At 44.2% G+C, this 27,185-nt stretch overlaps 1 protein-coding gene across 3 annotated transcripts in view; it reads right to left on the bottom strand.

Moving 5' to 3' along the window:
- Positions 1-27,185, bottom strand: part of ABCB1 (ATP binding cassette subfamily B member 1) — a 777,038-nt gene that overhangs the window by 210,685 nt on the left and 539,168 nt on the right. For all 3 annotated transcript variants that reach the window (XM_069648389.1, XM_069648388.1, XM_069648387.1), the window contains exons 17-18: positions 20,112-20,258; positions 8,167-8,268 (exon numbers count right to left, since the gene is read on the bottom strand). In XM_069648389.1, the coding sequence (XP_069504490.1) occupies positions 8,167-8,268; positions 20,112-20,258 (249 nt within the window). The remainder of the gene's footprint in view (positions 1-8,166; positions 8,269-20,111; positions 20,259-27,185) is intronic.

Below are 27,185 nucleotides of genomic sequence, written 5' to 3'. Positions count from 1 at the left end.
CAATCCCTGACACATTGGCCATTTACCATATGTAAATCTCTATCTCTCATTATCTTAAGCCAGGCTACTGCTCTTGCCTGTTGCTTGCCCAGCTTTCTCACGTAATGACGCCATTGTTAGTTATACATGCACAATTCAAATCTCCCCCTACAAACATGAAGTGCATATTGTAAAAACTGTGAAATGTATCGATAGCTTCAGTAATATAATGTAGGAAGGCCTCAGTCGTTATGTCCATTGGATTCCAATAAACATTTAGAATTCGACCCCATTTCCATTGGTGAGAGATCACATGTTTAAATTTTAAACAGATAGCTAGTATAAAAGGATTCGGACAAAGTGAGTCCACTGCAGTTAAACCCATTCTGTTCTTCACCAAAGTTAGGAGTCCTGCCGAAGGATGCCCTCGGGGACCACAAGATGCCGTATTAATGTAGGAACTAAACCCATCAAAAATAAGCCACGTTTCCTGTAAAGAAATCACATCCATCATTCCAGACATTGGACCCCCATCTCCAGGGAGGCGGGCAAAGCCTCTGCTATTCCAAAAACCAAAGACCCAGGGTCACTCTCGTTGTTAATTGCGAGACAGATTTGTAAGTTTCACTGCCCTGCAACCATCATCTGCAAACCGAGTTACACTCCGACTACCTCTATTTTCATTGATGACACGCTTACCCATGTTAGCACAATCAAATGACACTTTTAGGGGACCTTTTGGTATTCTTAGAGAGGGCCTCACCATTAGACTTTCTGAGTGGTGATGGTGCTCCCCAGCCACCTCTCAACAAGTCATAGAGCAACCCGGATTAGACGTCTCAACGGAGTCCACTTTAGAATCCTGGAATGATTTCTTTGTTAGGACTTGACGAGAGTGAATCTCCCTTACCACATAACATTTCTCAACCCTTCACTTAACTCAAATCCCAAGGGAAGAAGTAGGTGGGCCATTTGACGTAAGGAAGGTCTTACCCCATTGGATCACTTTATCCATTTTAGCTTCCTCAACTAGTTCTACAACTTTAATATCTTCTGAGTGTTGAAAGCGCAACAGAGGAATATGCTGGAATAATCTCATCACATTGCAATGATTTAAAGTTAAACTGCCATTAGTAGACAGCAACCGGTCCAATCCTAGGATGTATGACTCATGAGAGCCACTGTCCTTTGGTGGGTTGTCTTAATTATCTGCCTTCTGGAATTTTAGAAATGGGATCGGTTTATTCTTAAATGAACTCTCAGTCAAAATTGTAGGTTGTGTTTCAGCACCACCGCTAGCAGAAATTGGTAATTCAAGGGCAATCTCAGTTGTGAGTTAATCACTGGTCATTTCTCTTCCAAGGTCAAAAATGGGAGATTGCCATTCATAGTACTCACTGGCTTAACACAATCCAGGTTTGCAGCATTAGCAGACAGCCGCAAAAGGTCATTGTTCTTATGAGAGACAATCGGCCTTGTAAACAGGGCCAATCTCACAGAGGTTTGAAAAGCATGTCTTTACAAGCCCTCCTCCACCGTATCTTGGGTCATCACCATGAGTGGTGTAGATAGTAATGTTAACACCCTTGTCCTCTTAAAAGATGCAGCTATCGACTAAAGCCGGAGAAAAACTCGAGCTAGCACCCCCCTCTCGCACTTCCTCATGCTGGTTACGATTAGTCAACCTCAGGATTTGTTCATTCAATATTTCTTCTCGTACAGGTAAAGGGATTGTTAATGCTAGCGTATGGCATTCCAACACATCTTGTGGCTCTCATTTCCTTACTTCACGATCAAACAAACTACAAGGTTCGCACAAATCAAAATGGTTTACTTACAGATGCAGTACCAACTGCCATAGGCGTTGAGCAAGGCTGTAACCTAGGATCAGTTCTTTTTAATCTATATCTCGCTGATGTTGACCAGATCTGAACTACAGATAACATCTTTCCAGCAAAGCTGGGAGGTCTGCGCCTACATTGGCTTGCATTTGCCGACAACGTAATTTTGTTTGATCGTACCCCTTATGCTCTTCAAAATAAATTAAATCTGTTTTCATCATACTGTAATCAACACAACATATCCACCTCTGCTAAATCTAATAACTTTCTTTTCACCAATAAAAGAAAAATATGTAAATATAAATGGTCCATTGACCACAATCCAATTCTTTGTTCCACAGAGATAATCTATCTAGGCTACAATCTTTCCAACAGCAACTCACTAAAAACATGTCAGAGTTCCATTACTGAAAAGGCTATCAATCCCACAGCCCAAATAAAACTTATATTCCACAGACATTGTAGATTTTCACTCATACCAATCATAGACTTCTATGTTATGAAAGTGGAAGCTATAATCCTCTATGGATTGGATCTATGTCTTTTGTACATTGCTGCAATGTTAAAAAAGGTGCAGGGTACCATTTGGAAAACTGTACTTGGCCTTCCCAAGTCTTTGCCCAATACCAGTCTTATGCATGAGCTTGGTCTTTTTAGCTTCCAAGCGCCACTGGAGAAGATTGACTAATTATGGAAAAATGCTACACCCACCGGCTAACTCATTGTATGAGGACTTTGCTGCTATGCTCTGCAAGTCACATCCAGCATCAATTGCCCAATTTGAGCACACAATGAGGGCTTTGCTTAATGAAATTGGAATGAAGCCTGAAGATCTCTTCTTACGCCCAGCCTCAGTGAAAAAAACACTTTACCAAAATGACTGGTGCAAGACTTCCAACTGTATTGCAGGTTATGCTTCTTATAAATAATATGCAAAATTCAGGCACAAACATCAGCAGCGCCGGACAAATTTACTATGTTTTCCCTGCAATAGATCCAGAAGTCTTTACATGAGATTCAGACCGGATCTCTTACATACCAATTTTCGCACAAAAAATTGGAGTTCCAAAAATGTTGCTTCTTATGATGGCTTTTGTCGCTTTTGTGGTCCTAATGACACAGCAGAAACTCTCAAACATCTTCCTCCATTCTGTAATTACTTTGCCACTCAAAGAATGCAAATGATTGGTATATCTTTTTATAACACTTCGATTCCTTCATGTAATCTACTTTGGATAAAATTCATGTGGGGACGTAACAGTTTGCTTTTCCTCTCGTTGGTTCGCCTACTCCAATGCATTGAATCAAAACTAAATGAAATATAGGAAATTGCTGTGTAACATCTTCTAACGTCTTAGGGAATAAGGCTATATAAAAGTTGTCCTCGGAATCTGGTCCTCTGACCTATCTACTGTTTATTTTAGTTCATACTTTCCTCCATTATGCTTCTTCGCAATCTTGATGTTCAATACTGTCACTTTGCAGCGTTTACGTACTAGTTGTATGCACTTGATCAGATAACGATTTGATATTTTACTAAACATTTACGTTGTTTTTATTATGCAGCTTCTGTTCCGTTTTTTATTCTGATGCTGTTTTGTTTGTTTTATTTCTATTTTATGACATGTCTTCGTATATATGTATCAATTGATGATGTTTTGTAAAGGCGTATGTTCGCCAAACACAAATAAAAAAAAATTAAAAAAAGGATTGTTAAGTTTCTCAAAAACAGCCTATAACTATTTGATTTCCTTTTTTTCTGCGGTGACATATTCTTCGACTTTCACTTTGACATATCTTGTTCGGTCACTTTGTTGACCAATTCTTTCTTCTTCCTTTTTTGGAATAAAGGGACCGGCATGGTAGGAGTGACGTTTAATTTTGGTTTCCTCAGCAGCATTAAGGAGATGTCTGTCATAATGTTCCCTGGATAGGTGCTCTAAGTCCACCTGTAGGAACAGCACAAAGGCCTTTCTCAGCATCAAACAGATTTTCCTCCCTGGCCAAAGTGTGTGTAGATGCTAGTTGAGATTTAGCTACACCATCACTGCTGATCGAGGGACCCATTTGTTGCAATTCACCCTAAAAAATGTCCTCCTCTGGGATCTTAGTAGTATTTGATTCCACCGGCTTAGATGGAATCACTTGCGGTAGCAACACAGGTGTCCTTGTTTTCTAACTTTGAATTGAGGTCTTCACCCGTAGTATCTCCAATAATGACCACAAAAGTTGTTTTTTGTCAGCCCGTTCCACATCAAGTGACTCTTGGAGATTATGTTGAAGTTGTTCAGAACATTCCACTTTCTGGTCCAGTCTAGATTGTAAAGAAGTAACAAATGACTCAATTTAAATAATTTTGGAATGAATCATTGATAAAAGAGTAGACTGATCTTTAAAGTTCTCATTTATTGATTCATATAACTTTACAAAGGAGACAGAAAAATCATTAGGACTGACATCATACTGCATTGTGACTTGAACGCCAAAGAATTTAAACGCAGTCGGGCCTCTCCCCATTTTTGGAGAGAAAACAGAGTCATCCAAAGAAGAAGTGGAAGATAATGAATGCTTTACCTGAGATTGGAAAGAGTTATAGGAGGATATTTTAGATATGAGATTAGTCTTTATTGGGGAGGACACAACCTTTTTTCATCATAGGACTCCAGCACACATAATGGTGAAGACATAGCCTGAGTGGATAAGGGAGTATCCATGTGGATCATGTTTGGAAGAAGGTAGACTTCCTGATCATTCAGGTGCAGTTCTTTTGCAGCCTGTTTTTTTGCATTATATTTTAACTCCATTTTGCCTTTGATATAGGCTATATCTCTCATCAGCCTTTCAGCAAGTGTGAAAACCACCACAGCTGTATTAGAACTATGCATATTCACAAGAGCGTGTTGAATACCCAACTTGTCCACTGCAGGCAATATTGGCAAATCACGGGGCCTGTCAATGAACAGCTCTGACACTGTTAAGTTCTGCTTCCCTTAGAGAGTGACAGCAATTAAATCATCACCTACCGGCCCCTGGTTCAGGGCAATCACATTGGTCCCAATACTTGGGTTCGCTTTTCCACCCACTCCGCACAAGGGTAATTTGGGGCAATCCAAAGCTCTACCAATAACTTCATTAGGGCTTCAAGCGGTTCTGGAACGTAGACTTGCCATCCTTCAATTCTGCAGCTAGTGGATCCGGGTGGGACACTGTTTCCAAACTGTCAGCATCCATCAGATCCAACTCATTCCCCCTAACCGAAGGCTCTAATTAAGTCTCTCCAATCCCTCCAGAATACAGTCTCATATGCATGGGCTTTGTCATAGAGGGGGGTATTCGTTGAGATGCAGAGCCTTCCACATGCTGATTCTAGCACCAGGGAGACTTTTTTTTCCTTTCAAGGACTTTGCTAAACCCATATATACTAACCACCCCCCTTGAGTCCTTGTTCCAGGTTTTTACGTCTTTTAACGGTGGTAAAAAAGGGTCATTTTGCAAAGTATATGAAAGGGATGAGATTGCTTTTGATTATTTTCCCATTTTAGCTGTCATTCCGCTCACCTGGGATTTAAGTTGCTGGCGAGTACAAGACTGTGCCAAGTGCATTGCTGTAGCTAATCCCACGGCAGGCAACGTAGTCATAGCTGAGCCTTCAGTCCCAGCTTCCCGTTTCCACCGGGAGCACTAGAAAACACTCATCACCCTCCGCCAATAATTGGGGTTGGGAACAAGGCTCTGACAAGAAGATTTATTGGTATCCAGGAACACAGCTTCTCACACTTCACAGTAGACACTTAGAGCCCGTTATCCACTGCCTCTCGCAGACTATCGCAGACTATCAGCACACTGATGGGACTCAGAAAACATCTAAGACAGGGGTTAGAAACATGTGGCTCTCAAGATGTTATGGACTACGGCTAGGGCTGGTGGGATTTGTAGTCTAAAAGATCTGGAGAGCCAAACGTTTCAGACCCCTGATCTACGATACACAGGCATACCCAGTGCTTGATTTGTAAAAAATAATTGCCAGGACCCAAAAAGTCTTGGCTCAATAATGCCGGCCAGCACCAGTTGCCCGGCTCAGTGCTAGATTGGTCCACCACCAGCCATCACACTGCTGGTACTCCACGTCACATTTTTGGGACTGCAACAACTGCTGACACGGGGGACGTTGAAGCATTGCTTGTTTCCCAAGTCACTGCTAGGCAGACACACACTCACACACAGCATCCGCGGCTATATAGATCGTTAAGATGTTCACACATTTCAGTGGCTGTGGCATAGGCTTTGATATGCATGATGGAACATTTCCAACTCAAAAATAGCTCCCAAAACACCAGCTACCTTGCAAATCTGTGCAGTTGAAGTGAGCAACACAAAGTGCCCATTTGTAGATTTGTTTATATCCATGATGTCTACTATCCTGATATGCAAAACAATGCAGTTACTTCAAGTCACTATGCAAATGTTTTAAACATCATGAATAACAACGTGCTGGAAGCTTGTGACAAAGAATCTGCATATCTCATCTATCTTTGTTTATTACACAACTTCTTTTATTACATGTCTTAAATGAAAATCACTGAAAGTACTGTGGGGTTAGCTAGCTTTTTCAGGTTGACATCTTGCATTGTGGGACTTTACCATTGGCATTCAGCATGTGAAAATTAAAGCCACAATGATATTCTTTTGGCTTAACAACATGTTGCTATAAAGGATTTACATGTTGCCAATCCATGTGGCTTTATTATGAAATGTGTGTGTTTCGTTTTAAAGAAAGCTCTTGACATTATTATTGTACACCTTGAAATCCAACGATTTGAGCCAAAGTTTGTGATCCTCACAGCCCCCCTGCCCCCACTCGACATCCTCCCAGCCAGAGTCTATCCCACTCCCTCCTTTTTGAATGCAGCAGCCAGCAGAGCTTGCTTGCAGCCAGTACCACTAGGAGTGGTCACTAGTTGCTTTTTTCCCACTTCCACAGTGACGCACGCACAGTGAGATTGAACGAGTTGCTGCAACTCGTTCAATCACACTGTGCGCTCGTGGAAGTGTTGCTTGTTGCCTGGCTGCCGGCCGGGCTGGCTAATTTAACTTTTTACAATTACTGACTGTTACTCACTCTCACTTTCAGTCTCACCTACCTTAGTTATTTCCCCACTGGCACCAGACTGAGAGACTTGATTCAGTATTCAAAGGAGGAGAGGGACAGGACTACACTGATCCCATGGCTCATAAAAAAAGGATGTTTTGCCACCTCTCTCACTCTGTGCCCGTGCGCACCAGCCAGTGTGTGTCCACACTGCAGACTAAGTCTCCGCACTCTGACTTGGAACGCTCGACAGTCACAGGCCTAGGGCACACACGTTCAGAGGTGACCTTTCACCCCTGAACCACACAGCACCCTGCCCGGCTTCCAGGGCAGCCAAGGAGGAAGCGGGGAGGGCCAAACAATACTTACCAAAGTAAGTATTGAAAGCGGGTTGGGTCCTCACCAGGAGCAGGACCCAACCCGCCGCAGCATCCGTGAGCCGGGCCCTTGGCCCAGCAAGCAATTTTATGTGCTAGTAGCCCGGCAGGGACCCAGCAATGAAATGCTCATTGCCGTTGCTGCCCCGGGCCTGGCAATATATAGTATTTTATGTGCTACCAGTAGTAGCCAATAAAATACATTATATTGCCAGGCCCGGCGGTGGTGACCCGGCCTGTGCCTTGCTACACTGCCGCTGCTGCAGCCTGCAGCAGCAGAGGAGTGTTAGTACCCCGTCACTGCGGCCCATCTCCTCCCCCAAAAAATGCAAGGCAAGGCCTGCAGCTGCTGCTGGTCTGCTATGAACACTGTGGAGTGCTTTAGACCAGCAGAGCTGCTTCAGAGCCAGGCCTTGTTGGACAACTGTGCGGCGTGGCCCACCGCCTCGTTGTTGTGCATTTTTATTTGCTGAAGATCTGTCGATTCCCAATGCTGGGAGCAGTCAGATCTCTCAAAAAAATGTGGTGGTCCGGAAAAAGGGGTGCCAGTGTTGGCCACTGGCAAACACCAGCACAAATTAAGCACTGGTACCTGAAAAACGAAAGCGACTAAGTGAGGACTTCACAGAAAAAAGATGACAAAATAAGCTAAGCATACCTCAAAGAAGAGATCAACCAAGGAAATAGCTTGCAAAATTATAATGTCATAAATTAGATAAGCTAATTCAGCATACAATATTTTACTCTTCCTCTTCTTTTATGAATTCTTCTTTTTGTAAAAATCATTAATTTGATTGACTCAAATAAATAAATAAACAAACAAACAAACAAATAAATAAATAAATAAATAAATAAATAAATAAATATCAGATAAGTTTACCTGTAGGAAGAATGTGATGAAGGAAACACCACCTAGTGCTAGAAACAGCAAGGAGAACATACTGCTTTCCTGTCGCATGGTCTCAGGGGGACCTGCAAAAACCTAAACGAACATTAAGGAATTTGTTACAATTATATAAAAATACCAAATCACAGTATATTTCAGACGCTGTACCTTTGGCCAAGATGTTCAGTAAAATAGATGCAAGTTAGAATGTGTAAGAGTAGGCAATAGATATAAAAGACCATACATTACTGAGTGATCTAAATTACTGGTGAGGCCTTTGCACTGTGGAAACCAAAAGGGGGACAAAGACAAACATGGGAAGCAATTTGGAGGACCTTCACCACATTACACCTTTTGAAACAATTATTTGCTTAATTGGTGCTCATTTATTTTTAAAGTGTTAGTTCAGTGTTAGAGGGGACCACCAACATTTTTAGTTCTGAGAGCTTGGTTTGCCTCTATGCAATTTTCCACATTTTCAAGATGTAGAGTAAACGGGAAAAAAAGATTAAATTCTGCCTATCATTTATGCGTTGCAGGCAGCATCTAAAATGGATTACTATGGAATCTGTCTGCTTTTAGCAGGTGTGAAGGTCAGGTGGATTCCATAGGAAAGAGTACGTTGGCAGAGTCCCGGATACCTTGCGCTTTTTGATTGTAAAGATGGATATCAACAAATAGGTTTGGATAAAAACCCAAGTGGTTTTATTGAGGTAATGAAGACATATAGTCTTAAATGGTCACTCGACATGTGTTTCAACCTCTTGGGTCCTTTTCAAGGCTAATGTTGCTTGTGAGGGCTTTGTGGAAGGCAAGGTGATCTTCTAAGCGGTGGATGATGAGAGGAATTGAGTTCCAGATTGTGGGCGCTTGGACGGAGAAGGAGGATCCCCTATTCTAGTTGCTTTGAAGGGAGGGATCACAAGGAGGTATAAGGTGCCTGATAGTAGGTTTCTATTGGATTGTGTGATGAACCTAAAGGTATCACCCCTTGATCTTACCTGGACACTCATAAGCCATGTCAGGGGATCTATTCAATAACCATAAACAACGTGTCAGTCCTTCTTTGGTGTTTAACAACCCTTCCTTCAATAAAAGAGAAGGACAAAGTACACGTTGATGTCAGAGTGGAAGTTGTAGTAGTTGTAGTAGTTGAGATAGAAGCAGTAGAGGAAGAAGTTGTAGTAGTGGCAAGAGCCACGGCGTGAAGGCCGTAGGGGTCAGCGTTGGAAGTGGGGGAAAGAAAGAAGTGGAAGAAGAAGGATTGTATTGAAGGAGCATGAAGCCGTGAAGGAGAGAGGAGAAGAAGATATATAAGATTGCTAGAAGCTAAACGCCAACAGCCTTGCTTTTTCCCAAACAGCACACAGCCCGAGGGGGAGGCAGGGTGTGTGAGTCTCACGCATGCCGGGCTCGCAGAGGAGCAGGGGGGTGCATAGTGGTTGGCGTGAAGGCGGTGAAGAAGCCAGAGAAGGAATGACCGCTAAAGGTAAGTTGGATGATTGCCACATTGTGGAAATAAGTACCAGAGAGGAAAGCTCACCACTGTCGGAGCACTGGTGAGACCCACCTCGAATGTGACAGTGGACCAAGGGAAATCCTAAAGAAAAGGACAGTGTCACAAAGACCAGCGAAGACCCTCTGGAGAAGCCCAAGTGTCGGCGGAAACCAGGGCTTCTCCAAGTGGTGTCACTGCCTTCTTTGCACACGACAAACCAAGAAACCCTGGACTAGTGCTAGACCCGCGGACGATTGGCTCTGCCCCGCGAATGCAAACCGCATTTCCCCGGTGGACCGGGATGTCAGAGCCAACAGTGAATGTTGACAGCTGCATGGATTCCACAGCGAGTCCCGGCTCACAAGTTCTGACGATGAGACAAGATGGCCCCTGCTGCCGTAAGTGAAACAGGCAGCATAGGTCCGTGCAAGCTCTGAGGCATCTCTGGAGAGCCGCAGGATGTAGTAAAGAAAAGAAAGGGTTGGCCTGCCATCCGGGAGTCCGGGGAGGGACTAGAATGAACTTTTCCTTCTCCTGTTATAACCTTGAACTGTATGATTATATTGGTTGTTCATGTTTTTGTGATGGGGTGGGGAGGGTGGTCTGTCGAACCTGTGGGCTAGAGGTAATTTGTAATGTGTTGTTTTGTTTGCACGGTTTTTTGAAATTCAATAAAGAAAGTTTTAAAAAAAAAATAATAATAAATAAGGGAACTGGCTGCTGAAGACAAGGTACCGTATTGGAAAAGGGAGTGATGACTGAAGGAAATGTAATTATAAAGAAAAGTAATTTTGCGCTCACTCCCAAACTAAAAATAATCAACACAATTAGACATAAAAACCAAAAAGAGGAAAGAAAGGGACTAGAGGTGATATCATCTGGGATGACGAGGAAAGAGACGTGCTAAAAAGGAAAATAGGCAATGAATGGAATTGCCTAAAGATATTGAGAGCCCTGCTCTTCCTCGTCCCAGTCCTTTGGGAAAACACTGACAATAGGAGCACTACTCTTTCTCATCCCAGTCCTTTGGGAAACATTCACCCCAGAGTAACAGAACAAGTTAAGTCAATTTCCAGAGCAAGGACCCTGGATGAGGATTGTGCCCTTTGCATTTCTACAATACTTATATTTTGAGTTATCTAAATAATCGTTCCAGGTGGGAAAAGACCAGGGATGTGGATTATCTCCTTGGCACTAAAGAAGGACTTGGAGTATATAGGTGGGTGTGAGGAATTTGACCATCTGCATGGGGAATGTGCACTTGCCTGAGCTTTTTTAAACAAATGTTGTAATGAAATTGAATGATGGGAGATCAACCTCCCGAAAATGTGTGGGGCTAATTCACACACATTTTCCTATGCTCATCACACAACAAACACATAGTCACGTGTACTCTGGGTGGACACAGCCTACATGCGTAGTCCCCCTGTTATGTTCAGCTGGAATGTGATAGCCACGGTACATCAAAGCATGTCAGGAAGGGGGAAGGCAAAACTTTCCTCCTGCCATGGCCAGCCTTATTAATTGACAAAGGCTCCATGGTCCGCCCTACCCTTTGTCCATCCTGCTGGTGGCAGCACATACTGATGAGAAGTTAATTGAAGCAGACTTGGAGAGGCCTGGCCACAGGACTGACAAAATACAGGATACCCAACACCCTTTTGATATGCATCTGTGTCATCCTGAAGTCAGCTCCAGCCTTTTAGTAGCAAGTGCAGTGAAATGTCATGTCTGGGACAACTGTTTACAGTGGTCATGCCCGCAGGGGGACACCATTCAGGAAGGGAGACCTGCCGCTTTTAATCAGGCACCACAGAGAGTTAAATTAACCAGAGAGACACTTTGATCCACAACAGACAGGAAGATGGGTGGGACTTATTAGTACATGTTGTTACCCCTTTACCTTTCCTGTTGCAAAGCACTCTGGTGAATGACCTCATGTATAACAGGAGATTGTTGATGGGGACCCCGGATTGGTTCCTTAAGGTAGGCTTAGCCTACACCAATCACCGGGGCCCATTTGGCTTTAATAGAGGGTCCAGCCCCTCTTCTGGCAGATCATCCGATGACTTTAAAAGGAGTAAGAAGAAGGACTCATATGGACCCTGGCTGAAGGTACAGTCTGCCTTACAGCTTCCACCAGTGAAGGAAGGCCAGGATTTCCAAGAGGGAAGCTAATTCCCTCCCCAAAACATCTCCCATGGAACAGAGTGAGATACTGAACTCAGAGGACCCATCCATCAGCTCCAGAACTGGTACCCAGCCAGCAAACAGTGTGCCCTGCTAGGTTCTGCCAGCAAGCTTCCTAGGTGGGAAGTGCCAGAGAGTCCCTGAACAAAGGACAAGGCTGTTGCCTGCAAGCACTCTCCTCCGCTTTGGGCCGTCTGCCTTAAAGGATGAGACAAGCCCAGCGAAGAAGCCACGACAAGCATCAACCAGTGTTCATCTTTTAAGGACATTTTTGAGCCCTCGAACTACTGACGGTTGTCACGCTGCCGTCATTAAAGCCATCCGAGACACCTCAACCAGCGTTCCAGATCCGCCAACCAGCACAGAGACAACGATTCTTGGCCCTGAGCCGCCTTGTAGGCCAGCCTGCAGCCGTTTGTCCAGCCTCACTTGCCGAACTGCCTGCCGTCTGATACCCGCATCTGTCTCCCATCTTGAAGCGACTCAACCCTGTCGAGCATCAAGAATATCGCAAGCACCAGGTACATTGTGGTTCTGTCCCCTTGGTCCTTCTCCGAAGGACCTTAGTGACATTTACAACCCATTGCTCCCTGGGTGCTGAAACCAAATAACCTTGACCAGTTACGACTGATTGCTTTACCGATTACCTTCCTTACCAGTATCCAGAGTGCATCTCTTTCCTTCGCGACACTGTCTGTCCTCTGTGTTCCTTTACAGGGTGGGTTGTATTTTGTAGTGTGCTAGAACTGTCTTTGTGTGATAATAATAAATTAGATATTTTTATACAACCTTGACTGGACAGTCCCTTTTATCACTGGGTAATAATTGTATTTTTGCAGTATTGCAATCCATGACCTTGCGGAGATAAGCCTGCTGTTTCCTCCACGTTCCCAAAACTGAACAAGGAGGTTTTTAATTGACGTGTGTTTCCAATCTGTTCAGATCTATATATCTGGTGTACTAGAGGTGTGGGGCTGATTGATGGTTTAGAAACTGAAATTCATCCCTGAACCACTGGTGCCTCGGAAGTTGATTCGTCACAGTGGAATATTAGAGAATACCCTCATGGTTGAAAGAAAAACAGCAAAGTATATTATTTTCCATGGTGGTAGTTTTGGAGTAGATAAGTCTGAGGGTCAGATTAGGGTTTTGACGCAGAGCCGTGGATATTATTTTGGGTATTTTGACAGGGACTGTCTCATTAGTCCGATTTGTTGAGCCAGGGAGACCCCTCATAGAATTAGGGCTAGTGAGGCATTTTCCCCCACCCCTTTTATTATTTGAATAAAAGCATTGGTGAAGCAAATTACCAGTGTCAGTGTCTCCTTGCACCAACCCGTCACAGTTGGTAACGGGTGAGTTTGTGTTGAAGGTATTCTGGGCCTGTCTTGTGGAGGGCATGGTGGGTGATGCATATGGTTTTGAAAGTGACCCGTTACGCGACAGGGAGCCAGTGGAAGATACAGAGGGCTTGGTATGATGTGCTCTATGGGGCCAAAGGCCAGGAGGAGCATAGCTGAAGTGTGTTGGGCCTGTTGGAGCTTTCTGAGTTGATAAGCAGGGGCACCCAGGTAAAGGGAGTTAGCGTAGTCTAGGCAGGAGAGGATGATAGCCATGATTGCTGTGACTCTGTGCGGGTAGTAGAGGTAAGGGAAGATGCATCTGAGAATTCTGAGGAAGATAGCAAGGTTTAGACTCAGAGATGATGTATTTTTATTTTTATTTTATTCGTGATTTATATAGCGCCTTACGCCAAGGCGCTGTACATATGCCAACTTTCAGTATAAAATGTTGGGTACAGGAAAAGCAAATCATCAGAATAAATAGGAATGAGAGGCATTACAATACCAATAAAACCAAAACAAAACATGGTAGATAATTAAGAATTGAAAAAGATAGCTCTTTTAGGAGGAGCGGAATAGATAATAAGATACAATAGACCGAAGAGGAAGAGCATTCCAGTGTAGCGGAGCAAGTACGGAAAAAGAATGAGAGCGCGACAGGGAGGATGAGGAACTGATAATATAAACTGAGATTGTGATCAAAGAATACGAGAAGGGAGAGAAAAAGAAACAAGAGAAGTAAGATACACAGGAGCGAGACCATAAAGAGATTTGAAGATAATACAGAGAAAATCAAATGTTAGTAGGGAATGAAAAGATGGGCAGCCAAGAGAAGAAGTAGAATCACGAGGAGAGAGAGAATGGAGGAGACGGACTGAGGCACTGAAAATAGATTTTAAAGGAGCAAGTCAGGATACCGGAAGACCAAAAAGCAAAACAGAACAAAAAAGCGAAACAGAACAATAGAATAAGCGTGAGAAAATAAATGATAAAATCAGAGGTTTCGTGGCACTAAAAGTAAGAAAAGGCCAGACTTTACGAATATTAAAGAGATGGTAGCGACGAGAGCGAGAAGTAATAGAAATATGATACAAGAAAGAAAGATCTGTATCAAGATAAAGATGCAGATTCTGGGCAGTAGAGGAAATCAGAAGGTGAGTAGGAGGAACAGAACAAAAGATGGGGAGAAGTAGGAATTATGGTACACGCTGGAAAGGAAAGAACCGCCAATTTTGAAGCAATGAGAACAAGAAAGTGATCAGACATCCAAGTCCTAATGGCAGAAAGGCAGGATGAAAGATTACTATCAATAGCAGTTGTAAAAGAGGAGGACAAAAAGAGCTGGGTATCATCAGCATAAAAGTGGAGATTTAACCCAATAGAGGTAATAATAGCAGCAAGTGGGAAGTGTAAATAGAAAAAAGAAAAGGACCAAGTGTCAGATCATCATTCATTTGACAAAGTAATTTACTTTTTGGTAACAACACTGATGCTACAGTCTTCAATCTATGGTCTAACACTTATTGGACCACTTCTTTGAGGCTTTGTATGGCCCTATCACAGCAAGATAGGACACTCGCTGTACCCATACAGAATCGTATGGTTTCCAGACCTTGCTTCTTCCATCTTCGTTCTTTTAAAAGGTTAATGAATTATTTCACAATTCCTCACAAAATTCAACTATTAATTGCTTCATCTAAGTAGACTAGATTTTGATAATTTGGTCTATTTGGGATTGCCCAAAACAAGAAGCAGTCCAAATCTACGGAAAACTATTTTTTATACTTCTGTTGAGTTGGAAATTCTATATTTACAGAGGGGAAATCTGCTGGAACTGCACACACATTGCGAATTTTGCAAATCCTTTCTCAAAGCTGCAGAGAATTTTGAAAGTATGTGCTCATAAGGAATCTGAATTTGCTGCATAACCATCTGCCCAGAAGATTTGGATTGTCTCTATCCAACACTCCACTACACAGACTACCGATTTCTCAAATGTTGCAGTAAGATTGCTAGTCCTCTTAGGCCGTAGAGAGTATAGCTATTCAGCACTGCAGGGTCTGCATTGGCTCCCAGTGGAGAACAGTGTTCACTTTAAGTAACCTTGTCTGCTAAACAATTGATATTTTAAGCAGGCCTCAACCCTCCTGCAAAAGCCATTTGTCCAGTACCACCGTTGAGAACATATTTGATCTGCTTCTGCCAGATAGCTTATCACAATTTAGGTATGTAAAATGGGCAGACACTCCTTCACAGCCCAGGCAGCTAAGTTGTGGAACTCTGCCTCCAGACTTCACCATTGACCATTTGGAATTCAGACGTAAAATGAAGATGTATTTGTTACAATATCACAGCTTGTTTTGCTTACCTGTGTCAGATGGTATCAGTTAGAGTGTACGTTTAGCGGCTTGATGTCTTGTAAAGTTGAAGGAAGGCTATACAAATGTTGCTACTATAACATAACATACCATACCAAACCTATGTGATTGGAAGTCTGCATGTGGCCAATCACATAGAAGTGAGTGATGTTGCTCTCACCGGCAGCTTGCTGCACCAGAAACAGAGTTTTTCCTTCTCACTAAGTGACCTATAGAAGAGCATGAAATCCCGACTACTCCGGGCCAATGCCAGGGAGTAGGCAAATATGTGAGTTGCTTGTTGAAGATGTAATATACCTAGTCTACCTGGTGCGACAATGTCCCCTGCCTTATAGAGAAAGGGCAAGTAGCTGCCTCAAGCAATTGGGTTCTGGATCGAGAGGATGCATATGGGGGATCCCCAGACCACCCCGACTGGGACTAGGCACTAAAGCAGGAGGTAGTCCCAGGAGCATGTTCACAATCACAAACACCAATAACCACCAGGGAAAAAGTGTTAAGCACAAAGCCCTTGAGGATACCTGTGACAATGGTATTGATATTATCATTGAACCATTCCAGCACTCTAGCCATGCCCAAACAACCAGTGTAGGAATTAACACCTTTCCCTTGAAGAGAACAAAAATGCAACATTTTGAATGCATCAGCAAGTGGGGAAATATGCTTTGTTCTTCTGCATAGATGCCAAAGAAAGCATGGCTCAGACCATTGTAGACCGTGTGAGTGCCACAGATTCAAAGTTTTGCTTGATGAACAAAGAACAAATGAAAGAAATGTGCGTTATCTGTGCATGGGACCAAACAAACAAACCCTGTTCTCTCTATCCAGCTAGTGGCAAAGTGTTAGGAATCAGGGACGCACTGCACCTCTCCTTCCGGGTACGGCTCTGGCAACTACGTGTTTACGTAGGTACCAGCGAGCTATCTGTGTCTTTCCTATCCCATTACATGCCCACTTAAAGATGGCCACTGCCAAAGTCGTAGTGGGCAGGCGGCCTACACCAAAATGGCAGACAGCACGTCATGACACATTTCTATGTAATGGAACAGCACTCGTATGAAAGGAGCAACGAGACACACCTTCGGCATCTTGCAAAACTCCTTGTCACCTCAAGGTTCCATTTAATTTGTTTTTGCTTCGTTCCTGACCAGAGACTAATTAGGTATTTAGACAGGTAAGGGGTGCTTGCACTGGTGGGACCAGAACTGTATTTACTATTTGCACTCCCTTGGGTCCACTTAAACCTCACGTTCCGTGTCTCATTACCCTCCCATTCGTTCTAACATTAAGGAAGGGATCCTTTTTCAGAGTCTTCTTGAACCCAATCCTTATGGTTCCATTCCCCAAAAGTCTCTTGTGATGCTAACAGAGGAATCTTTGGGATTACGAACGTCCAATACTTCCAGGATAACCTCCTCTGTGTATTTACAGAGGAAATAACTATCTAGGCTGTTCTCATACGGCTCGCCAGCAGCATTGGTAAGCCATTACAAATTGCTTATTTCCTGGTTTATTTTGGTGTTATACACTTTTGATATATAAGAAATAGATCATGCTAAATGCTCCACCTCTGTAACCATCTGCAGCCCTGCAGCCGGTAGCCAGACATATAGCTTCTTCAAGGACATAACTGATAAGTTGCCCCTGACTAAATAGTAGTTTTGGCATCTTGTTTCATACTAAAATAAACAGGAGGGTGATTTTATATGTGGTATAAGTGACACGACTTCATGATACCTGAGAGGAGATTGACACTCCATCCGCCTAACACAAAGGGATTACGAAGTTGCAATTTGCCTGGGACAGAGGAGTTACATTCACACGACACCTTGCTTATCAGTGGGTTTTCTGATTTACACACTGGGAAAAAAACTCAGTTCAAAACAGGCAATGTCAGCAGGGCTCCATGGGAGAGTGAAGAAAGGCTTTGAAATGCCTGTGCAAATTTGGAATCCAAGATGTCAGTGGGCCTTAATGTCAGCACAGGCCATCCCCCGTTCAGCCTACATAACCAAACACACATGGCCCAATCACAGACCCGCCCAGTCTACCTTCCACAGGTGCAATACTTGTCCCTAAGCACCACTCAAGGGGAGGAGAGACCAGACTATAAAAGTGGAATTATTCAAAGAGTGGGGAGTGTTTGAGAAGGAGCTGGAGGAATGTGTTGGGAGCAGATTGGTGAGCTATAGGTTTATTCAGAGAAGAGCTGGGAGGAGAGTTTTGGAGGATGAAGGGAGGAAGTTATATTGATGGAGAATTGGCACCATCTGGAGTAAGAGAATTTGAGGGGGTTGGAGAGAGTGTATTGAGGAGGTAGAAAGGAGATTTGTTACCATCGGAAGATTGATTTCTTGAAGAGGTTGAAGGAAAAATATTCAGGATGCTTGAAGAAGAATTCTTACTTTTGTAGCGAGAGCTATTGAAAATGTTGGAGGGAAAGAGTTATCTGGAGGGGCGAAGGTAAGGGTATTGGATAAGAAGAGATCCCATACCAACTGTGGAAGAGGATAGTGAATTAGGGGCGAGATAGGGTTTCAAGGCCTTAGAGGAGGTCAGAGGAGACAAGGCACTGCTAATAGCCAGTAAGACTAGGGATGTTCCAGCAGACCAGATCAGTCCAAGAAAGACTTCAAAGGCAGGAGGATGTACGAGATGGCACAATTTCACCAAGAGATAGGAGGCCACGACAGGGGTGGTGAGGAGGGGTGGTGATAAGCTGTCATGGGATTAACCAACCCCATCCCAGAATCCCTGGGAGGACAGATCTGTGTTGTGAAGGATCCACCTCCCTCTCTGACTGCTGGAGGAGATTTTGTGGTTCTGCCAAGTCCATGATATGCGAGTCACAGAGGACCCTTCATGCAGACTCTCTGGAAGAGGAATCAGAAACCCTGAAAATCTGCAACCTGCAGAGAAACAACAGATTGTTTCATTAGTCATTGAGGCCAGGATGAGTCCAAACCAGAAACATTAAAAGAGAATTTTTCTTTATTTACTACTCGTTCCTGAAGAACCCTTCCTCTGTCTTGGTTGTGCAAATATTTTTCTTTCTTGAGAATTAAACCATTGCATTGACCTTTTTGTGTGTCTCAATTGTGCTTCCCAAGACCTGAGAGGGAAGAAAGAGGAGAGCTGAATCCCAATACATTTGTACGTATCTTCCCTCCCCTTAAAGCACACGCATTACTCATGACTACATGTCACCTTAAACCCTCTACTTCAAGCAGCTCCATGTGCGTGCATACTGTACTCCCCTGCCTGTACCACTATCTGCCACCAGAAATGCATGAAAGCCTCACTGCCTATTCCCTTCCTGAAGTACTCTGCCAACAGTTCTCCTGACCGTCACATTATCATGTCTGCAGGCCACAATCCCTGTTTGCTCTCTTCCTTTCCCTACTGTATCTGCAAACAGCCCACCGGGCCTGCACCATACCCTGCTCTCCTTGTAACCCTCGCTACCTTCATAGGTTCCTGCCTGCAAAACTCCCAGAAGTGCCCTCTGGATGGTCTGCAACCAGCTAGCAGTGCCAGACATGTTATCTTCCTCCAACAAAACTATAACTGCACCCCCTGATGGTGATATGATATGATAAGATATTATATGATAGTTTATTTATATAGCGCCTATACACAATGTGTTTCAAAGCGCTTCAAGGCAAGGGAAGGGAACAAGGGAAAATACAATGACATTCTTACAGGCCATGAACAGTAAGGATGTGAAATTAACTATCGTACTCGGCCTGATGACATTTCAGATAGTGCAAGAGCTATGACATAGATCTGGAAGGGGGGGGGGGAGAGTGGGAAGGAAATGGAAACAGACAGGCGACTACCGTACTAGGGCTGACAACATTTCTGGTAGAGCCGGAGAAAAACAAAAGGTGAGGGATAGGGGTGCAGAAAGGGAGGGGAGGAACAAAACAAGCGACTATCATACTAGGCCTGACAACATTTCAGATAGTGCTGGATGAGGGTTGGGGGGGACAGTAAGGGGAGGTGGGAGGTGGGATCATTTACTCTGGAATGTGCCTTCTCTGTGGGGCCTAACAAGTTTAAAGCAGCAGAGTGGGGGTACAAATGGAGCTAGGCACAGTTTCAAGGAGGTGTGAGGGTAACAGTGGTGGGAGCAAGGTCTCTGTGAATTGAACAGTCTCAGTGTCCACAGTGGAATCTTCGCTACACCCTTAGCCAAATCACCAGGTACAATACTTCTTCGCTCAAAGCTACAATAGTGGTTAGATGGTGGACTTCTGCTGTTGATGACACAATATAATATTCTTTCAGTTTTTAGAAATCAGTAGCTGGCTAAAAGGTATTTGTATATAAACAAGCCTGAATCATCTCGATCATTGTCTCAATGCCTTCCTGTATATATCTATATGCATTCTCCTCTTTGTTTCAACACAGCAGCATGAGTGAGCATCGCAGTTTAAAGTGACTGGAGACATTTCAATAGCATCGGTGTCTACCACAATCAATAAGCATTGGAAGCATTTCAGTGCAAGATGTTAACCCAAAACTCACCCCGATAATTCTTGAGAATATAATAGCAAAGGCCGGTTGCGTGGCTCCGTTAATAATTGCACAGATCGTTCCAACCACAAAGTATGGCCACTCAGATTTGTTCAACCTCATAACTTTGAAAAAGGAAACAGGAGGTACATTTTCATCCTGAAAGATATAACTGTACGTTTTAATGTTGCATTGTATTGATTTCAGGTATTTTACATGGTGTCAAAAAGCTGTGCAAAAGAACATCACAAATCTGTCATTTTCATAAACGGATTGTCATTCTACCTATTCTTGATGAGCCTAGCATTGTGCAAGAATAAGACAAGGACACAGGAGGTATACAGGCATATTTTAAGCGTAGAGTAAGAATGAAATTCACTGTGCTCGCTAGATGAGCTAACAAAGCGGCCAGTTGCTTCAATAATAACAAAGAAACATAGCATCATTGGTTCACACAATTGATGCAGACAGCTAGCTGTGTGTAAACTTGGACTCACATAGATGAATTTAAGTGCGCCTACTCAATCATCCATCTTTTATCTCGATAACACAAGTTTTACTGAGCTGGTCAATAATTGTTGATGATATTGGCTAATTTCAGCATTGCGAATCTTTAAGCCATAGCTATTCATTAAATGACTACTTGTTGGATAAAAGGAGCAGTCAACAGCCCAGAGCTTCACAGAAACAGGCTTTCTATTAAACAAATATGCTGAGGGAATCGTAAATATATCCGTGAAGATGGCTTGGCTTAAAAGAAAACAGATGATGTGAGCCTCAATAAAAGTCAAGTTGATGGAAACAACTAATTTGTATGTTATTTTTCTATATGTTATAAATATTTTTACTGCACTAAATCACCAGCGGGGTGGTTTCAACGTTGAGAGGCTTGCATGGAAGTTGCTGTACTGTACTCAACCCTTTGGCTGCTCCACTACCCCCCACATCCCTGGATAGCCAGACCATAATCAGAAAATCAAAGGAAAAGGGGAGGGATTAAAGACAGTGGGAGAAAGCGTGTACAGAGAAAACAAGCAGGGGTTTCAAACAGGGTTGGGGCAGGGTAAAGGAAGAAGGATCCCGCAGTGCTTGTAATCTCTTGGGTGCATGCTGTGCCAGACAAATTTGATCTAAGATCTGTACTGCAGAAAAAATGAGGGTTAATTCCGAGTTGTCTGAAAGAGAAGGGAATATTTAGAGAATAGGTATTCATAAGAGCAGTGTGTGACTGTGTGATGGGCCCAAGATCTGTCTAAGGGAACCCTTGGCTTTTACTGCCTGGGAGTATGTTTAATTTCTCCCTCAAAACAACCTTCCGAATTGTAATTCTGTGATTATGAAGCCTAGTGGCCAAGTCAAGACGAGACTGTGTGAGAGGAGAATGTGGTGTCGTGAGTCAGAAAGAGGAGGCAGACATTTGAGGGCCATTTTTACTGTTGTTTTTTTTTTTAATAATAAGGATACAGCCTACCTTTCCCTATGCTTATTTAAATAACTAGCGGTGCTCAACAGCCGTCTTTAGGGACAGTTTTTCAACACTCCTTTTTAGCAGTCTTTCTTATACTTTGATCTAGGCATGTATGTCTTTCTGACTCTTGTAACCCAGGCCTTCTTAAGTTGGGAATACTATCTCGTGACTTGACTTTCCCCCTCTCCTCGGGTTTCTCAGTTGAATTATCTTATTTGGTTCAGATGATTTCACTTCACATTCTTATTTATAGAATTCTCTCTCTGGTTTGCTCCACTCTTTCCTTCTTAAACCATGGGGTACTTTTCCCTCTTCCCAGGGAATTTGTGCTCTGTTCTTAATTAGTTCTCTATCAGGCTTATTCGTTATTCTCTTTATCCCGTTAACACAGTTCTACTTTAATGTCTTTGTGTTCAATATCTTGTCAATTTCACTGGGACGAGTTTCTCCCACTCCATAACTATGCCCCTGCTCGGTTCTCTGGTTCTCCATGTTACCTCTGTATCTGCAGGGAAACACTACCAGGCTCGGCTATCGCTATCGTTCTCCTCCTCCACTCTGGTTTTCATGCTTCTCAATGATGACGGTGTCCCGCCCTCGAACCTCTCTCTCATTGCATCCGACTATCGGTGCCGGTATGAGGATGTCTCACTGAGTTCTCGGCTGGGTGGTGTTGGTGCTGTTCGACAGGCGCCCAGCCCACCACGAAGTTGCCATGATCACATCACCACTGGGATTAAGATTCCCTTCTTCTCTGCTTCTCTCTGCTCAAAAATGCCACGAGTCCAGCATTTCCCTATGGTGTCCAGGACTTCTCTGAAAGTCGCAGGCTTGGCGGCTCTACTCATCTCTGCCTTCTCCAGGCGTCACATTGTCAGGGGGCTTCCCCTGCCTATGCTCTTCTATCTCTCTCTCCCACTCTCGCTCTCTCAGGAGGATAGCTCAGCGGCAACATGCTCGCCTTGAAAGCAAGACGACATGGAGCAACACAGGTTCGATCCCTGGGTCCGCGCTTAGAAACCTCTGGGTATTAAGCGTGTTATAAATAAATTATCATATCTCTTTCTCTCTATCTGTGCTTCGCCTCTCCTCAGAGTACTCTCTGTCTTCAGTCTACTCATCTCAGTTATATGTACGTCTCTCCTTAAAGAGACAGATCGCTGTCCTTGTACAAACTCAGGTATTTTAGTTTTGTCATCAGCCACATCTCTGGATTTTATAATGTTCTTCATTTGATAGTCCCATCTATGTTACGATGGTGAATGGTTTAGGGAGTTCCTCACAGGAACGGGAGTCCTTGTCCCCTAAGGGGCAGTCTTTCCAAATGTGGACCCTCTTTGCCCGACCAATCGAGAGGGTCTTGGAGAACAGAGCCACCTTCCTACCCTCAAAGGGGAAGGCTCCCATCTGGTGAGAAGGGATGAATACCCTTGATTCGGCACAGTGGACAGAGACAAACAGGGTCACTAGACAGAGGTTGGACTAGCTCATGTCTGGCACCATTTTGTGTGAAATGTTCTAATGATTAAAGTACATCTTTGCATGAGGGGTGGCCATGATTTGAGGCCTTGTACAATGCCTGTGAGTCATGATAAGTGTGATCAAGTTGAAATAATGCACAATGGACAGTTGAGGAAATGCCTTATACTTAATCCCTCCACAATGATCAGCCAAGCTTAACCAGGTTCTTCTTTTTGAATGTTTCTTGGAAGGAACGTTTTCCACCAGATATGACCAAGTGTGTCCCCTTGCTTTAAAATCTGGACTGCCAGGTTGTATAGTTTGGAAAACTGAGAGAAATTATCGATATTTTGTACTAAGAATTGGCTTTGGAATTCAGGATATTGAACTTGATGCAATGGTGATCAGACATGGGATGGGAGTGATCTCTTTAAGGAGGAGAGGGCAGTTATGTTGGGACACCCAGTCTAGGGAGCGACCCTTGATGTGGGTGGGCTGAGAGATGGCTTCGGTGAAGCCAAGTGTGGAGAGAGCTTTTTGGAGGGCATAGGCATTCGAGTCTTTGGGGTCGTTGAGACCTAAATTGAGGTCACCAAGGAGTAGTATTTTGGAGGATTTTTTAAGGTTGTCGGAGAGGGCGTGGATGAGGGCTTCCTGGAAGTCTAAGGTGGGACCAGAGTGGCGATACACTACATGGAGTGTGATGATGGAATTGTGCAAGACTTTCAGTTTGAGTAAGAGGAAGTCTGAATTGTGATCGAGGTCGTACTGAATGTTCCTGATCTGGAGAGTGTCCCTAGCAATGACACCTACACCTCCCCCTCTGTGAGAGGAGCAGTGTTGTCTGCATATGGTGTAGCCTTCCGGGATGGGGAGGGTGAGGGCAGGGCCGGAGGAGTCATTGAGCCATGTCTCGCTGAGGACGATTAAGTCGAGGTTATTGCTGCAGATGAGGTCGGTCGTGTATGTCAAGAGGGTGTGTGGGTAGTGAGCGACAGTTAATAAGGGCACATTTGAGCAGAGTATCTGTCCATGGGAACATGCAGGAGAGTGCGAGGTAGGATTGGTGGGGACAGGTTGGGCGCCTAGCATGTTAATATCAGGGCCAAGACAGTGTTTCAGAGTAGCTACAACAGTATTAGCATCACAGTGTTTCACAGTAGCTACAACAGGGGTACAGTGCACTAAATTGGTAGCGGCGCTGGTGTGAGGGGTATCAGCATTGGCGGTACAGTGCATGTTAAAAGTATTAGCATCACAGCGTTTCAGAGTAGGTACAACAGGTGTGCAAGGCAGGGAGGCATGGTTAATGGTTACGTTTGCAACTGGCAGGTTACCTGGTCTGGTAGTAAGGCAAGGAGTTGCTTCCAAGGGTTCACGTGATTCACTAGACAGACCTGCAGAGGTGGGCACGCTAGTGGCCATGATAGTGTCTTGCACACATCTGTTCAAGATGAGATCTGGCTTTGGTAGCGAGTGGTGTGCGTGGCTCGATATTGGAAAAGTCTCTGCAGTGGCGGCCGAGGGAGGGTGCATGCTGGGCAGAGATGCCGTGTTCTGGTGAGCGGGGGCATGAGTATGACTGGGCACACGTAGCGGCAGGCAGAGGTTCTTGAGTTGAGATGCTGTGACGAGCTTACCGCGCCATTTGGACCAGGAAGGTGGAGTGGATATGTAGGTGGCTTGGGCGCGACCCAGTCTCGAGCAGAGATGGGCAAGCCTGCAAAGAAGACTCGGGGTAGTGGAAACGTGACAGTGCGGGTGGTGTGCAGCTCGGGAGCGTAGTCGCTCATTTCTGTTCAGGCAAGGCACGGAAGTGTGCGAGGTGTGGATGGGATCGTCACATTGTAGCTTCGCCTGTCGGCAGTCCTTCCCTCCATATAAGGCAGGAGGGGAAGGGAGGGTCAGACCAGGGGGCGGCAAATGGGTTGAGCCTGCATGTTGTTGTTGTTGAGTCGTTGCTCCGGTAACCACGTGGCGGCCATCTTACAATTCGCGCGTCCCTCGTGGCAGGCACCGGTCCCCTGAGCACAAGGGGGCTTAAAAAGATACTCCTGCACGGTGGGGGCGGCGAGGGCTGCCATAAGGGAGCTTGTGGGGACTAATGCAGCTGCCTTCTTCTGTGTGCGCTCGAGTGCACTTGCAGAGGTTGGGCCAGGCAGTGATCCGAGACTGGTCCCCTCGCAGCGGAGCTGCAGAGAGCGAGCTGCTTGGCCTTTTCTCCTGGCCTTCGCTCTTCTGTGGCTCTTATACCCCAATATGCGTAATCTATGACGACATCCTACATGGCAAACAATAAAACATACTGGGTGGGAGGGATTGGTTAAGGGAACATGTCTACATATAGAAAGTATACGAGTTAGTACTTCATTGGCAGTCTCTTATCGTTAAGACACCCCTTGAACTACCTCCTACTATGGATAATACTGATTATAGCGGACAAAATGGCAGTGGATTGGTCAATGCAATATTGTATAGCAGGTTGCCCCATTATCCCACCCAACCTTGGCCTTCTGGCTCGCTAGCAGCACGTAAGGAAATCGAAAACCAGTGCTTGAGTCACATCAGATTACTCTCCACTTTCCCAATTAGGCCATCATCTCTCATCAGTTTGACCATAAGCCAAAGTTTCCCGTCTGTAGTTGATCTCGCCGTTGCTCTCTGTTCTAGGACATTCGAGGGAGTTTGAGAGCATCATTTATCTTCAACCGCAGCCTAATGAATAGCCCTCGTTTTCGTCTTCTGCATCACATGAGGGGAGACCACAAATGTGTCAATTTCAACCTTCTATTCACTGCTATTTGATTCAATTCCGGTGTGTGCCATTGCTCCGTGGACCTTTAGAGACTTGCTCACTCCATCTTGTATGAGCCTTATTCACTGTTAATTGTCCAATACTTGGCTCTCGCATATGTTTTCTTCTTTGTTAATCTGAGAGAAATATGTCTCATTCTCATGACGTTATTTGTCTGCCTTCCTTTGTGCTTTGCTGTTATTTATAGAAATAGCATCCTTGGTCCTAGGCCAACACAGACTTCTCTTCGTTTGCACACAAAGCCGTTTCCCAGCATCTCCTGACTCTTCAGACCTGATCTGTTTCTGAGGTAGTTAGAATGAATCTTCACACAAGCCAGTATACATTTTCCAATAATGGGTGTCCTTGCCACATAATATATTCCTCTATAGCAAGCTTCTATTTGCCTGATCTACCTTGCATTGCTGCATATTTACACTTATTGATCCACAAGTTACTTAATGTTCTCTTTGCATACATGATTACTTTATCATTTCGTACATGTTTCTCTTACCGCTTCAGTTACATCGCCATTCTTACATATTTTCATATTACAACATTTTCTCGTATATTTTCTTCATGACATCACTCTGCTCCTTGCCGGATGCCACTCAGCGTTCCATAAAAATCATTTGTGCGTGCAGACATCCATCCACTCTCTCTACGTGTGGGTACACTCGATATGGTTGTCTGAGTGCATACTGTCTCTCATAAACTTTATGCGGTATAGGGACAACACAGGGATCCAACATGCAGCTCTTCTCCTGCTATTCCAGTATAACGGCGGTGAGGGGGCAGGAGCTAAGGTATACGTGTCTACCTGTTCCTCTACATTATGGCTTTCTGTTAACATTCCCAGAAAAGATGCATTTGGGAGCATACAATATAGATCCTGAAAGACCAACAATGCATAATGTATCCCAGCACCTTAACATGCCTTGGTATAGCATAACAGAACATAGCATAGCATACCAAACCTAAGAAAGCATAACATTCCAAAGCAGGGCAGAGCCGAGCAGAGAGGAGAGGAGATAGCACAGGACTGCAAGGCACAACATATAGCAGAAACATGGCATAGCATAAAAAACTATGTATATACTAAGGCAACTCAGCTTAACAGCACTGCAAATGAGCCATGTCACAAATAAGATATAAGGGATGGAGCAGAGAGGAGGTGGTATAAGGAGAGCAGGAAAAAGCCCAGGATGAGTTGGGAAACTATAACAGGGCTAGAAACACTCAAGAACCTGGAACATTTTGTGACAAACACACTTTCATCCCCCAAAGCCCAAACAAAGCATTAACTACCCGTGCCCTCTCACACCCATACAATCTTAGCCCAGACTCAATCCTTCCAGCTTTG

The sequence above is a fragment of the Ambystoma mexicanum genome, chromosome 2q, assembly GCF_040938575.1.
Source record: "Ambystoma mexicanum isolate Mex_15411 chromosome 2q, UKY_AmexF1_1, whole genome shotgun sequence".
Lineage (NCBI taxonomy): Eukaryota > Metazoa > Chordata > Amphibia > Caudata > Ambystomatidae > Ambystoma > Ambystoma mexicanum.
This window is presented reverse-complemented; position numbering and strand designations above follow the sequence as displayed.